Source organism: Xenia sp. Carnegie-2017, unplaced genomic scaffold (assembly GCF_021976095.1).
Source record: "Xenia sp. Carnegie-2017 unplaced genomic scaffold, XeniaSp_v1 HiC_scaffold_22, whole genome shotgun sequence".
In the NCBI taxonomy this organism is placed as follows: domain Eukaryota; kingdom Metazoa; phylum Cnidaria; class Anthozoa; order Malacalcyonacea; family Xeniidae; genus Xenia; species Xenia sp. Carnegie-2017.
In genome coordinates, this window is record NW_025813485.1 from 6829132 (window position 1) to 6844628 (window position 15497).

The 15497-nt window shown below is 37.1% G+C and overlaps 3 protein-coding genes across 3 annotated transcripts in view; 2 read left to right on the top strand and 1 right to left on the bottom strand.

Annotated features, from left to right (window-relative positions):
* The window catches only part of LOC124445678 (cytoplasmic dynein 2 heavy chain 1-like), an 85494-nt gene that overhangs the window by 23209 nt on the left and 46788 nt on the right, over positions 1-15497 (bottom strand). The window contains exons 19-29 of the mRNA XM_046996428.1: positions 5950-6173; positions 5238-5370; positions 4920-5150; positions 4667-4789; positions 4276-4570; positions 3756-3994; positions 3358-3540; positions 2915-3138; positions 1977-2086; positions 1186-1394; positions 830-1006 (exon numbers count right to left, since the gene is read on the bottom strand). Coding sequence (XP_046852384.1) covers positions 830-1006; positions 1186-1394; positions 1977-2086; positions 2915-3138; positions 3358-3540; positions 3756-3994; positions 4276-4570; positions 4667-4789; positions 4920-5150; positions 5238-5370; positions 5950-6173 — 2148 coding nt within the window. The remainder of the gene's footprint in view (positions 1-829; positions 1007-1185; positions 1395-1976; positions 2087-2914; positions 3139-3357; positions 3541-3755; positions 3995-4275; positions 4571-4666; positions 4790-4919; positions 5151-5237; positions 5371-5949; positions 6174-15497) is intronic.
* On the top strand, positions 6921-9878 carry LOC124445684 (cytochrome P450 2D6-like). The gene is made up of 2 exons (XM_046996435.1): positions 6921-7040; positions 8121-9878. The coding sequence occupies exon 2, from the start codon at positions 8134-8136 to the stop codon at positions 9610-9612; it is 1479 nt and encodes a 492-aa protein (XP_046852391.1). The 5' UTR covers positions 6921-7040; positions 8121-8133; the 3' UTR covers positions 9613-9878.
* Positions 11671-13167, top strand: LOC124445687 (cytochrome P450 1A2-like). Its single transcript, XM_046996438.1, has one exon. The coding sequence runs from the start codon at positions 11950-11952 to the stop codon at positions 12670-12672; it is 723 nt and encodes a 240-aa protein (XP_046852394.1). The 5' UTR covers positions 11671-11949; the 3' UTR covers positions 12673-13167.

Genomic DNA, 15497 nt, shown 5'->3' on the forward strand with positions numbered 1-15497 from the left:
ATGTATTAAAATTGCTTGCTTACGACGAAAGGCTACAAACTCTTACATTTAGTTAACTCAGTCGAATCTGACATAATGGAAGTGTTATAGACATTGGAAACCCGGTTCAACATTTTGTTGACATGTCCCCAAGAAGAATGAATGTAGAATGACATTATACTACGTGTAGTAAACGTTCTCACGATCTTGATAAAAGCATTACCATTTGAGATACTAAGTTTACTTTACTAATGCAATAATTACTGCGAAATTTGTCCTTATTAAAGCTAGTGAAATTTTCTCACTAGGAAATTTTGAGATTGAATCCAAGCGTTTTGGCAGTTGCTATGTTTAAGTAATCATTAAAAAATCATGTTTCTCCTTTAGCAAGAGATTTTTTCTCAGGTAGCTAAGAATTTTCGCAGGAGAGCATGCTTCTGAACCCCTTCAGCGTTTCAAAGCATGCCCCACCCAAAAAAAGTTCACGCTTGTTTACGCCATTGATGGTAAGTTTAAACCCCGGACAATCTGCATGACTGCCGCGAATGTTGTCAATACGTCAGTCAACATTAGTATCTTAAGTCATTCCCAGGACTCACTTAGCTGGGAGATCTACATTGACGAATATGCAAAGGTTCATCTTTGCAAACCAAAGCAAATAAATCAAAAATCGTTCAAGATTTTTCCTAAATGGATTTCGCAATGGAAAAAATAAGAGCTGCCAACGGGCAGTGCAAATCATTCCATGCTACATTGTGATGAGAATCGACGTTCAGATTCGGTGAATTACATTACACAGGTTCTCCACAAAAAGCGTTAAAGCAAAACCTAATTAGTTGTTTGAACTCACCTGGGTCCTGGGCATCGCTTTAGGGTTCATTGTATACTGTTTCACCACTTGGTCCATTTTACCCAGGGCAGCGCGCAAAAGTTTCCACAGAATGGTCTTCCCCGATCCAGAGGGACCAACAACAACTACACCCATACGTTGACGGAGTTGCTCATAAAGTTCCAAAGTCTTTTTGACCTGATAAAAAAAATTCAACGTGCAGGAAAATATCATGCAGGGAAGAAACTATTCTTAACATGCCATCTGACATTTTCTTGTTAACGATAGCGACAGTGCGTCATTTGTTTCTGATGACTGAAATGCATCCTTTCTCACGTTAGTGACCCTACTTTGCCAAGGACTGGAATGGAACTTACCTGCGTTGGCAAAATAGCAAGATTAAGTTCTTTTGCAGAAGCTATCACAGCATTGGCCAATTTCTCATAATCAACGTCTTGAAATTCGACATTCGGAAAAACATCCCGCACAAGTCCGTCAAATCTTTTCAAATCAGCGAACGTTAATTTTGACAACGTATTGAGACGTAATGCTTGGACAACAACTTTAGCTTCTACTTTGCTGTCAACTGATAAAAAAAAATTCGTGTCAGATTCAATGATGTTTGGACATGAATAAGAAAAGATGGCAAAAATGTTAAATCAAATGGTCAAAACGTGCGAGCTCTTAACAATAAATTCTTAACACATTGTGTTGAAAAAAAGATTTATTTCTGACGAAATTCGATTTATACGATGATCCTAACAAAGAAAAACTGTAAATATGTAATCAGGTATACACGAGTAATAACCCTTGTCGACTTTATTTAGAGTGACTGATATCATTTATAAAAGCACTGGATGGTAGTAGAGTAGGACTGCCAAATAAAATAGTTAAGAAGTAAAAGTACAATAAAGTAAATGGCTTGAGCCGGGAAGTAACGCTACATGTTTGTAGGTGTAGATCGTCCAGGCTAGTAGAGTACTGAGAAGGACTGTTGGTGTTGATGTTGACTGACGTTTCGACAACCTTAGCGGTAGTCATCTTTACTCTTTACCGCTAAGGTCGTCGAAACGCCAGTCAACAACAACAAAAACAGTCCTTCTCAGGACTCTTCTAACCTGGGCGATATACATCTACAAACATACAGTTATTTATTTAATTGTTATACCTTGGATTCCTGATTGCCTGAGAGTCCGCAAAAGACTGCCACAGCAAGGAAGAACTGCTTTCATGGCTCTCAATCCCCAATCATAATGTTGTTGCGATGACAAAAGCTCCCTATAAGACAAAAATCCCCAAAATAATACCATCCTCGCGCCATTTCTTGCTAACGACTTTATTTAACTCCGCAAGTGTTAAAAAAAAGACAATCCTTATTTTGGAGAGAAGTGGAAAGGGGGGAGTTAACTCCAAGAATTGTCACTCCGCTTTTACAGTTTATTTAAGAGTTATTTACGAGATATTCGAGCCACATCTAAAGTAAATTGTTTTGATTCCATGAGTTGAACTAATCACACAATGGAGAATTTTAGAGTTGAGACAACTCAATTAACTTCAATCACCATTGACTTATTTCGACTCTCTGAAAGCAAGAGCGTTACTGGGTTCAATCGGTCAAACATAAGAAATAATCCTGTAATGTTTTTCAGTACAAACAATGTGAATTATAGAATAAAAACAGTAAAATGTGTGCATTGATTGGTCTATAGCAATGTTTGCATTAACCCTTGGAAACCGATCTGCCATCAACCAATTAAATCAATCGACCAATCAAAGAGAATTTGTAAATCAATCATGAATACATGTTTGAGGAAATACAAAAACGTTCCTTTTAAGTTTGTCTGTTTTGCATTATTGTTAATTTATAAAAGACATAAAAGATGTTTTTCGTGTTCGCACTGACTTATGCAAACCTCCAAGACGTTTGTGAGAACTCTCGAGCAGTTGTAACCCTCGACCTTCCGTCTCGGGCTTGCACTGATCTGCTTTCTAGTTCTCCTAAAGTCTTCTCGGTTAGCATAATCCTGTGCAAATACAGTAAATATCTTTTATTACTTAAACGCAAAATTACATTCTCTAAAGTTATTTAATAAGTAAATGACTGACCTAGATAGATTGAAAACTGACACAAGTTTTCTACCAAGACTTTTTGCTTCTTTAAAACCTTCTGAAAACATAATGACTTCAGTAATGAGATCAACATCGGGTTTTGTCATCGCCACAGGCCGAAAGAGCTGTTTTAAATTGTCTGGTAGCTTCTGGCGACCACCATAGCCTTTTCCCGCAGGGTTTAACGTGATGAAAATACCAGAATTTGCATCAAGATCCACCTTCAAAAGAGGCAAAAATTATAAATTATATATAAAATTCGCTATTCTTTTAGTGTATAGCTTTTTTTAAAAGACATAGTTGAGTCGTAGCTTTTGTTGAACTATATTAACGGCAACACTAAAATTTGAAAATAAAGACAATAATACAGTAATGATCCTAATTAACAGTTTACTCTTTCAAAAAAATGAAGAAACATTTTGAATAAAATTTTTTCCAACCTGCCTTCCCAAAAGTTCCGCGTGTGACTCGCGACTTTTCACAGCAGCTTGAATGGTCTGAATTTGCATGGAGACAGCAGACAAGACCGCTTCTTCAAGGCGATTGAATTCATCGAAGCATCCCCACGCACCACATTTAACTAGCCCAATAAATATGCGACCCATCGACTTCACATCAATTCCCTGTAAATGTAAGAGAATTTTTGTCCGTAGTGAACTTGTCCGCTTAATACTGCGAATAATTTTGAAATAACCGAGTCAGCGTTCAAAGGGTTTTACGCATGCAGTGCGATACTTTCTAAGCAATGTAGTGTATCCGAATAAGTGGAAATGCATTGACTTAGTAGACTTCGCCAGTTTTCTTCATGAGCTTTATGCACCTGAGAAAAATACTGTACCTCATCACAATTAAAAACCAACACTTGTCTCCCGAACAATCCCCCAAGCGCTTTCACTGATTCAGTCTTGCCGGTTCCAGCAGGTCCGTAGGGATTTCCTCCTAATCCCATGTGCATTCCTTGTGTCAACGTCAAGTAGCATTTGTCAGTGAGAGGAGTATGCACTAATTTTGTAGAGTTTCCTTGATACTCGTACGTGTAGTCAAATTCAGCATCTACCATGCAAATCTTGCATTGATCTTCAAGAAAAGCGAGATAGAACGAGATGTTTTGTCGGAAATTTAAAAACAACCCTAGCTCCTTTAAAGCCTATTAAGCTGATGTTACTTGAAGTCTTAAACATGACTAAGAACAAAATTGTATATAAAAGAAGAAGTGGACTATTACGAAATGATCCGCATTTAGCTACATCACTCACAAAAACCAGGAAAAACGTGAAAATATCATAGGGTAATTTATCCAAGACACTTTTCATTTTGGAAATACTTTGCACAAATTAACAGAAAAAGACAACACCTACCTTTCTCCACATAAAATCTTAGTTGTTTTTGCCACATCCAATCTTCTGTGGACTTCACGTTATTCTGCACAAGCTTGTCGATAACATCAATGGCATGTATGGTATCCAAGATCAAAGCTTTACACTTCAGTTCAAGCACATCATTGTCAACGTCAGCAGTATCACCCGACATGTCCGTCTTGGCGTATGCATCTAGTGAAGCTTCCATTTCAATAGAAAACTCGTGTAAGCTGTTACTGCGAATTGCAGCTTCACATCTCTCTGTAAACTGTATTTGTTCTGCCAAGCACAAAATCTGTGAGGACCAAAACATTAATTAATATTCCGAAGCTGGAAAGAGTTTTAAGTATAGAAAACTGGAAAACGCAATGTAAGCAGGATAATGGCTTGCCTGCGATGGATACAACGATGGATCAACGCCAGTTTTTGATCCCTTCTTTCCAGCGTTTAAGCACTCCACAAGCAATTTCTTCAAAGTATCTTTCATTTCATTGGCCAAATTGCCTAACCAAACCTACAAATTGGTGGTTTATCCAATACAATTATCTCACAACAGCAAACATAAGCGTTAGCAAAACTATAGAAAATAGAAGACAAGTCCAAAATAACGAGGAACCAGCTTTTAATAACAAGACAAACAATACCTCAACTTCTGTTGTTACGGCAACAGAACGCTTTAGTGGTACAACTTCGCCTTTCAAAGATTTCATTGCAATTATGTTTTTAAAACCTTCATCGAACTCGACGTTATGTATACCAGCAAACAACTTCTTGAGATGAGATTGAATGACAACTGGGTTTGTTGATTGACCGAGAATTTCCAACAGGTCATCATCGCCGATGAAATAAAACCGTGGAAACAATGAACGCTTTTCCTAGAAATTAAAACAAATAAAAATTTACAATACAAATGATGCAAGCGTTTATGAAATCTTTCTTTTGAACAGCTATAATAAAAACACCTCAAGAAATTCATTCAGTGATTTCTGACATCTGTGAAGTTGATCCAACAGATTCACCAAAATGTTTCGAATTCCAGATCTGGCAACTAGGGACAGGACGCGAGCGTCACCTTTAACATCAATCATTATCGATCTAAAAATAATGTACGTTTGATCTATATAAAATATTCGTTAATAGATTGAAGGACAAAATTTGCTTTCTATTAAGTCAACTTTCATCGCCACCAGTGAGAAACGTCACAAGAGTGGTAACAATATTATAAGGCTTCTCTATAATGCCACACCCAAACAAAATGAACTGATCTATAATTTTCGATGAACACTTTCATAAATAAAACTATTTGAACAGATGACTAGCGGTTTATTTTCATAGCTGAAAGCATTTTCACTGAAAAATGTCTAGGTTAACATGATAGCAGGGAGGCAGCTAAGCTATTTGAAAATTAAAGCTATGCCACTCTTGCTAAGTCCAATACAAAACAATATATTTGGATAAAAAGTCTAGTACTTAGCTGCAAGCCTGCAAATGTATACTTGTTCACTCTTTTCTAAAACAATATATTTTGATGAAAGTCTACTATTTAGCTGCAAGCTTACAAATGTTTACTTATTCACTCTTTTTTAAAATAAAGTTGCTATGACACATTAAATTGGTTTGCCAATAGACATCTTTCCCTCGTCATATTTTGAAATAAATAGTTCGGATTCTAACCTGAAATCGGTATCCACGCTTTTAAACCGCCCTTGCTCTTTAGGTAGAGCACCACGACCAAATATAGGTTCAAGGTAAACCCACTTGCGTTGAATCTGATTGAGATTATGAAGATATTCATCAAGATCAGCTAAACGTGCCTCCCAAAGCGATGCCTTGTCAGAAAATCCTTTGTAGTAAGGGGAATCTTTTAGAGACTGGAGTAAGCATTGGTTGTCTCCAACCTGCAAAATAAAAATAATTGTTGAGGAGTCCACTTAAACATAAATGAGTAACGAAAAATTTATATCCGGCTGTGCATGCCGTGACAAAAGTGAAATAAACGATGTTTCCGTTGTAGTTAATATACCAGAACTTTCAAAACAACTGCTTGAAGTACATGGATTAAGTTATCATTCCCTACAACTACAACGACATTCACTACAACTACAACGACCTTCCCTACAACTACAACGACATTCACTACAACTACAACGACATTCACTACAACTACAACGACATTCACTACAACTACAACGACATTCACTACAACTACAACGACTATCAACAATTGACCTCAGATGTCATCACCTAAATACACTATCAAATGTACCAAAAACATCCTTATTGCTACTCCAGCCGTCCTTTTGCCAGGTCCGCATCATTGAATTCTATACTAACTTGAGCGGGGTTATCTCAATCACGGGTTTACGGCAAACGAGGGTGGGTGTAGGAATGTAACTCTTTTGTAAAATATATATAAAATGTCGGTCCAGAAACTGATACACGACAAAAAATTTTGCTGCTAATATGTTTGGTGGAATAAATGTCTGTAAATGTAGATGACAGCTCTTTGCTTTAAAACTGTGAAGCTGAAAAATATTTAGGATTGTTTTCGAATCCTAAACTAAATTGCCAGCAGCTTTGTACGGTCTGAAATACGTTCGTTCTAACTGCAAAAGACGTTAATACGTACGTGTGACGTCGTTATCTCAAACAAAGACATGATGAACACAGCATAAGATTAAGACAAAAATTTCCTGTCTACTGGCAAATTGTTAAAATCACACACATGACATGTATGTTGGGAAAGTCAATTCTTGAACACTGAGGTAAGTGAATGGCTAAATTAACAAACATTAGTGCAGATTTTTTTGAAAGTCGACAGGGGCTAGCAACTTACGATATGGATTATCGACCGACTGTTATGACTGAGACCGTATTGTTGATTGCATTATGTCATAGTAACATGACAAGACAATCTCGGACAACTATAATTATATAAGATATATGCTGCGTGAAGACAAATCCATAATATCGAGCTGCAAAACTCGGATGAAAGCAAAACACAAGGCATGCAATACAATCTGAAAATATTATACACTATAAATCTTTAATGCCCACTTAGAAACCACATTATTACAAATGTGAAGATATTTCTATTGATTATAAGACACAAGTTCGAAAGGTTTCAAAACTGCGTGCAAAAATTTACTTTTTATCGACCGCAAACAAAAAATATAATTTTACAAATATATGCTTTAGCAGTTAGTCGGCAAATTACTAGCAAGTATTTAATCAGATATGGCTTCACGTGATACTCACGAGATGATGATGTAATGTAATAAATCAGATATTTATCACATGAGAGGATGTCTGACAATTTATGCTATGCGCTTATTTTGCCTCCCTGGCAAAGAACTTCACAAGAAGTGCAGTATATTAATTAATGATGAAATTTTCGCTATGATTGATATGACTTTGGGCCTGATTTTATGGAGGCGAGCTGGCCCGGATAGCGAGCTAGCCCGATGATTTCAAGGGATTGAAAGGAGCCAAAACGTTAAAATTTACAACAGTTTGCGAAGCACCACACGTCCCTCCGGTTGTAATTCTCAAATTAGGGCAAAGTGGTTATTTCAATATTAAATGTTTTGAGAAGTTATTAAATCATAATATTGGAAAATTGCTTGAGAAGATTTATCTAATGATAAGTATTGAATCGTTTCCATTTGTTAAAATCATTTAACGCTTGGCTGAATTCCGGATACTGGGCTCATGTGATCAGCACCTAAGAAATTATAATGCATCATCATGTCTGCATGTCGTTGTTTGAACTTAAGTTGTCTTGCAGTTAATGTCAATGATCAAAACAGTTTTTAATATACTAAAAGGGGTGTTTTTTTTTGAAGCGGAGAGAGTACCATGTTTTTGGAAATAATATCAGCATCGTTCCTTGTTTGGATAGTTTCGTTTCTTGTAAAAACTTATTTCAAAAGAAGATCCATGCCCCCAGGACCATTTCCCTATCCGATAATTGGCAACATTTTTCTCGTTGATGTAACTAGTAAGAAGCCATTTAAGAGAATACAGGAGAAATATGGAGATATATACACAGTTAGACTGCTCTCAGATGTTGTTGTCGTGAATACAGCAACACTTGCACGAGAAGCGAGACTTCTGCATAAAAACGACGTGGTCGACAAATCTACAAAGGCGCCATTGCATCCTATAATTGGTCCCAATGATATTGTTTTTGCTGAATATGGCACACCATTCGTTTTTCGTAAGAGAGTATTTAAATCAGCTATGCACGTCTTTGGAGAAGGCATTCACGAAGCTGAAGAGAGAGGAAATCATGCTGTAAAATGCACTTTAGATGAAATTAAATCATTTGAAGGTCGTTCATTCTCGCCTAAAAAGCTTATAGCATCAGCAATAATACTTCAACTATGGCAATGGCTCACTTCGAAAGAACTCTCCTTAGATGATGACATTATAGTTAAGCTTTTGGAATTTAGCGAACTTTCAGTAAAAAAAATTCAAGAAAACTCAATCGTTTCGATGATGATACCGTTCAGTTCCTTCCTTCCCACTGAATTCAATCGAAATAAAAAGCGAGCTCTGCATATTAAATCGTCAATTTTTTCTCCAGTTGTAGAATCACATCTTGCAACCTATACACCTGGAAAAATCCGCAATATGACCCATAGCTTTATACAAGCGTACGCAAAGGAAATGGCGAAGGAATCCAGTAAAGATATTGGTTCCATTAATGACATCAAAGATTTGATGGTCGATGTTGTTTTCGCGGGCGCAGATACCACGTCTTCCACGTTATCTTGGTTTTTATTGTACATGACCTTATACCCTGATGTTCAAAAAAAAATCCACGCCGAGCTTGACCAAGTGATAGGGAAGGAGTATCTACCGCAAATGAAAGACATTCAGAATTTGAACTACCTACAAGCAACTATGTGTGAAGTAATACGCAAAGCTAACCCCATACCAATAGCTGGTGCAACCACTCTACGTGACATACATCTAGCTGGCTTTCATATTCCAAAAGGCACTGCCATTTTAACTAACCTAGCGGAGGTTCACCATGACGAACGTGAATGGCCCGAAGAATCAAAGTTCAAACCAGAACGTTTTTTGGACAATGATGGAAAATTTGTTGGTTGGACTCACTATCTCGCGTTCATGCCTTTTGGACTAGGGCGAAGGCAATGCGGTGGTATTTCATTTGCAAAAATTATGCTCTTTACGTTTTCATCAACGTTGTTATATTATCACGAGTTTCGACTTCCCGAAGGTGTTGAGCGACCAATGGAAGAAGGATCTCGTCTACAGCTGGTTTCCTCACCAAATCATTTTGAAGTTGTTGCATTCCCAAGAACTTAATGCTTCTTCTTTTGCTGGAAGTGATGTACACTTATATCAATTTATAAAGAAACTGTAACCAAACATGCCTGACTATAAGTACCACTTGTAATGAAGCATTACATTGACGGGTATATATATACGATGAATGAACAGTAGGAAATGAATATCTTGCAACTAACAGCAATCTATCATATGTTGGATATTTTTAATCTATTCAATTTGCTGGAATTTATATTGAACTTAAACACGGAAATTATATTAAATGAATGACTTTGTACCAGTTACCTATCATTGCTAGATATTTCTAATTTATATTTTTATACTGCACCGGTAGGAAGAAGTCTGCATAACTGAAGAATATATCAGCTGTGAAGAGATGTCTAGGGATGTACTAGATTTCTTTTATGTCATTTATACGTCAATTGAAAACATTGTTTTACTTGATGCAATAAATGAAATGGATCTATTGTGCTTAAGCTACTGATTCTGCCATATGATAATACAATACTGAAATCTTGGGTTGGAACTTCAACGGTTTTTGAACCGTTGAAGTTCCGAGCAAAATTAAACCTCTTTGTACCCTGGATCCTGGATAATTTTAATCTAACATACTTTTCATTCTATTAACATGCCTAGATTACAAATCTTCAGCACTAATGCATAGGGCTATATTTGATATATTTCGTGAGAGCGGTTAACAAGCAACTACTTACAACGATAGGCGTTAGATTAATCTTGCAAGAACATTACACAACGGCCAGTGAAATAAGTCAGAACAGAAAACATTACCATCAACTACCTATTTCCTTGTTGTAACTTTTTCATGCATAAGAACTCAAAATAAAAACTATCTTCCATCGCTTTGTATGGGAAATTTATGAAAATTACAAAATTACTAATTATGACGCATGAATAGTATATCATGTCTAGTCTACAATTTCTTTATTTTTAATTTGCGTGGTTGCCAAAGATTAATGCTCTTCCTGATGTCATAAATAAAGGTAATGGCGACAACGTGAACATAATATGAGTGTCACAGAATAGATATCTTAAAGGTTCACTCGTGTCGGAACCTTTGATGTTCGTGTCCCCCACTTTTCTGAAGTAAATTCTAAGCAGACACGCCCTCCAGCAAGATACTTCAGCAAGATTGCAATAGGAAATATAGAGGTTTTTACAAATATATTGTTTCGCACTGCAAAAGCTTGGTACCTTATCTCCTACCAAAGATGATAACTCTTTGTAAAAATTTTGTCAAACTTTTGCTTTAAACGTGAATTATTAGTAAAATAACATTCATGTGCAATACTACTTCACAGAAAACTTCCAGGATGAATAATGGTCTGTTTATCTGGGCCAGACTAAGCAGACGTTGCGTTCAACCACACGAAAACTAAACAGTAAATGCAGAAAAGAACCTTAAGGCTAAATTCATCGCGCTAATGATTGTTCACTATGCGCAATTGTTGTTTTTATCGCTCATTTGAAAATGAATAAACGGCATGAAATAAATCGCTATTTTTTTGAACATCCCTTTTAGTCATTTCGCATTCTATTGTTGCTATATTGAAAGAAGAAACGCACTATTAAATATACAACACGTCTTATTGAATAGTTATTTTCTCTTAATGCATGACAAATGCTTTACTAGCTACACAAACCATGCAATTTTTCATAATAATCAAATCAAAATCAAAACGAGAAACAAAATAAAATAAATAATTGATTTCCAATAATTCTTACTTTTCATGAGTGTCTCAAGGGAATAGCCAACAAAGGGCATCCACCATGTCGCCTAATAACAATGATATCTAATGATATTCGTTTGTAAGGAGTCCAACAACATGGCGCTCATGAAAACCACCAATTGGTGGATTATATGTTAAGCCACACTATAGGATGCTAAATGCAACATAATATTTTATCAATGCGTTTGTGTTTATACAAAATATTAGGTTTAAAGTTACGTGCCATGTTTTTCTCTCATCAAAACATTTTATGATAGATTACCCAGAATTTCAAATCAAGATTCTGGAGTTGACAAATACGTTCTTGTTAGTTTAGATCTCCTGGTTTTAAATAACGACATACTTGGAAAGAAGATTAATGCCACCTGGACCGTTTCCATTGCCAGTTATTGGTAATATGTTACAACTGGATATTAAGTCTGGAAAACCATTTCATAAACTTTCTAAGACGTACGGTGACATAATGACATTACAAATACACACAAAGTATATACTTGTGAACACTGCATCACTTGCCAGAAAGGCAAAGTTTGAGTATAATAACGATGTTGTAAGCAGAGAACAAGACATGACTTTATGTAAATAACAAGGACCAAATGATGTTGTGATGGCGGAATATGGAACAGCATTCGTGTTCAGAAAAAGAGTATTCAAATCAGCAATGCACGGGTTTGGAGCAGGAATCAAGGCAGCACAAGAACGAGGACTTCATGCAGTAGCATGTACTTTGGAGCAAATAAAAACATTGAAAGATCAACCATTCTGTCCCCAAGAAATTCATGCTCTGGGGAGAGACAAATTACCGAGAATGGACGACGCCGACAACATGCCTTATCTTCAAGCTACCATTTGTGAAGTGATATGCAAGACCTCTCCAGTGCCCAGACCAGATACGGTGACAATAAACGATGTAGCACTTGCAGGATATCACTTTCCAAAAGGAAGTACGATTATAGCTAATAACGCAGAAATTCACAAAGATGAGCGAGAATGGCTGGAACCACATCAATTCAGGCCAGAGCGTTTCTTAGACGAAGATGGGAAGTTTGTTGGATGGAGAAAGTATCCAGCATTTATGCCGTTTGGTTTATGTCGAAGAGAATGCGCTGGAATATCGTTTGCAAAGATCATGTTATTTACGTTTGCTGCAGCATTATTGCAACAGCTCAAATTTGAGCTTCCTGAAGGAGTGGAAAGACTTGCAGAAGATGGACCACATTTGGGAATTGTAAATGGTCGAGAGAACTTCTGTTATCACAAGGAAAAGGTTATAAGCTATTATTATAGCTTATTTGAGCTATTTCTCAAATGTTATACAACAATCGTATAATTTCCACGGACGGATTTCAGGGGGTTGCAGGGGGTGCTATACTCTCAAAACATCAGATTTCATCCGGCTAAATAAATTGTTCACGTCTCTCTAAGAAACACTTTGACGCCTTCTATTTTCAACAACATAAACAGTAGTTCATTTTAACTGAGTTTCTCTAGGCAATATTTCAACTTTGTACACTACTTTTGGTGTCCATACTTCCAGATTGCCACTAAAATCTAGATCCTAACTTTATCTTGCATCAATTTTTTACCAGCTCACCCTTCTAAGATTATTAGCATCACCCCTGTAAAGATATGAAAATCCGTCCATGATAATTTTATATATAATTTGCAGAATAATTGTCATATTGAACATACATGTAAGACAAGGACGTTTATATGTGCACGACGACTGATTTTGTATCATAATATTGTAATAATAGTTATTATTTTACAGAAGAGCGTGCAAGGACTCTGTTGAATAGAAAGAAATTAAAAGAAATGATTTGTATACAAGCAGCTATAGCTAGAGCGATCTGAATTCATACATGGTAAATGAACAAAATATAGGAGATGTATTCCATTTCCTTAACTGTGAAATCTGAACTCTTCTTAACCACATAGACATAGCCACTGGAACAAAACCAACAGAAAAACACTTGAATTGGAGCATCTCTAAAATATTTCATCCCAAAATGTTTAGAAAAAACAGGTCTTCAAAAAAACCTCATCTGTGTTTGTGCACAACTAACCCGAAAACATAAGCAGTTAAAACAGCGATACTAACCCAATACCAGTAAAACATTCATCGAGAACCAACATACAATGACTTAAGAAAACGTCTGTAAAAAGCATGGCACAAAGTACAGAACACCTATGACATGCGCAACACATCTTTCTCAAATCGGATCACAAACCACCCATGGGAACACAGTAAAAACCAAACAATTAATTCCCGAATATCAAAAAGCAACAAAGGCTTCATTGTAGTGGCACTACCATTTATTCCTTGTTCTGTAATAAAAATCAAACGCTTACAGAAAAAAGAAACAAAAATAAACAAAATTGTTTGTATATCACTTAAAGGTGCATGGAATTTAAATCTTCAGCTCATAAAACTAAATACCGTAAATGCTCGAATAAGCGCCCGGGGCGCTTATTTAATTTTTGGAGGCGAGAGGGGGGCGCTAATTCGAAGGGGGGCGCTTATTGGAAGGGGGGCGCTTATTTCATTTTCGGATTTTTGACGTGAAAATGACACTGGTATTTTTATTTCTTGTGACCTTAACTGTAACATAAGTATGAAAATTTTGAAAACGTTAACATTCTAGAAAGCAACATTAACATTTTGTGAAACTTGAAATGTTCTCCAAGCGATTTCCTGGTGCCCGTTAAAGGGCATGTGTATTGTACAATGCGTTTAACATCGTGAAATGTTTTGTATATATAAAGAAAGCCTGCCGTTAATGTTCAGCGGTTGTCTTCAATTTAACACACAATGAAAATAGTACTGACATTGTTTATGCTATATCGCGTCTTTCGCTAACCATTTGATCCTTAATCAATCTCAATTTCTGTATCGCTGTCATCAAGCAATGTTGACACAGGAGCAGCATCTTCAACATCTGATAGCGTGATATCCTGAAAAGGATCATTCTCCAGTGTTTGCTGAAGTTGCTGCTGAACTGCCTTCAGTTGTGCCAGGCCAGAATGACAAGGTTGACTCGGCTTTAAGCAGTGTATCAGCTCATCTTGAGAACCGTCGACAGCAAGTGTCAGCGCACAGCACTTGAAGGAGTTAACAATAATGTCCTTATCCAGATCATTCCATGCTTCAATGATCCACTGGACAATCTCTCGCCTAGGAGGAGCTCGCATGTTCCCTGCTGCAGTAAACGTGTGTTGACCATTTGCCATCCACTCGTCATATCTCTCAGTCACTTTGGCTTTGAATGGTTTGTTCCACGATACATCAGGCGCTTGGATATATTTCGTACACCCCAGGTATAATTACAGGATCTATCTTTGCGCGATTGAGCTCTTGTTTAACGCTGTCTAAGACGTGGCATCTAAAAGAATCCCAAGCCAGCATCCGTCTGGTGAACGAAAACTGGCCCAAGACACTTTTAACCCAAGAAACGGTTAGTTCTTCATTCATCCATCCATTAATCGAGGACGCTACGACACACTTTGTTCTGAATTCCTCATTCAGTGCTTTCGACTCTCTCTTGGCACCTGGAAAAACGATGAACGGCTTTAGTTTGGTACCGTCTCCCTTTGCAGTCAAACACACTGAAACCTTCGTTTTTTCATGGCCAGTTGTTTTCAATCGAATTGTGCTTTCGCCAATGTTGTCGACCGTGGTATTGGATACCATATCTTGCCATACTGCTGTCTCATCCATTGCAATGATATCCCTGTCTTGGTAAGCGATTTTTACGTTGCCGGCGAATCTGCAAAACATACGCTATGAGTTTGTCTATCACTTTCTCGGGGTCCTTTTGTGATTCAGTGGTTTTGCGTCTGATTGCCAAACCATGTCTTGACATGAACCGCTGTAACCAACCGGAACTGGCAAGAAACGATGGTGGCATTTCCTTCTCTTTGCATTTCTCGTTATCGAAAATTTTGCTTTGCTTGCGATCATTTTTCTGGAAACACGAAGGCCATTGGAACGGCGCTCATGTACCCACTGTAATAATGCTTCTTCTAGGTCTTCATCGAATGGCTTTCGTCCGCCTCCTTCAAGCCGCTTTCTCTTGCTGCTAGTATCTTCCAATTTGCTTTTCTTTTGTCGCCATTCTCTTACTCTCTTGCGGTCGACACCAAACTTTGCTGCGG

Bases quoted from the DNA above. Each gene is read 5' to 3' on its own strand.
- LOC124445684 (XM_046996435.1), top strand. From the start codon at position 8,134: ATGTTTTTGGAAATAATATCAGCATCGTTCCTTGTTTGGATAGTTTCG.
- LOC124445687 (XM_046996438.1), top strand. From the start codon at position 11,950: ATGGCGGAATATGGAACAGCATTCGTGTTCAGAAAAAGAGTATTCAAA.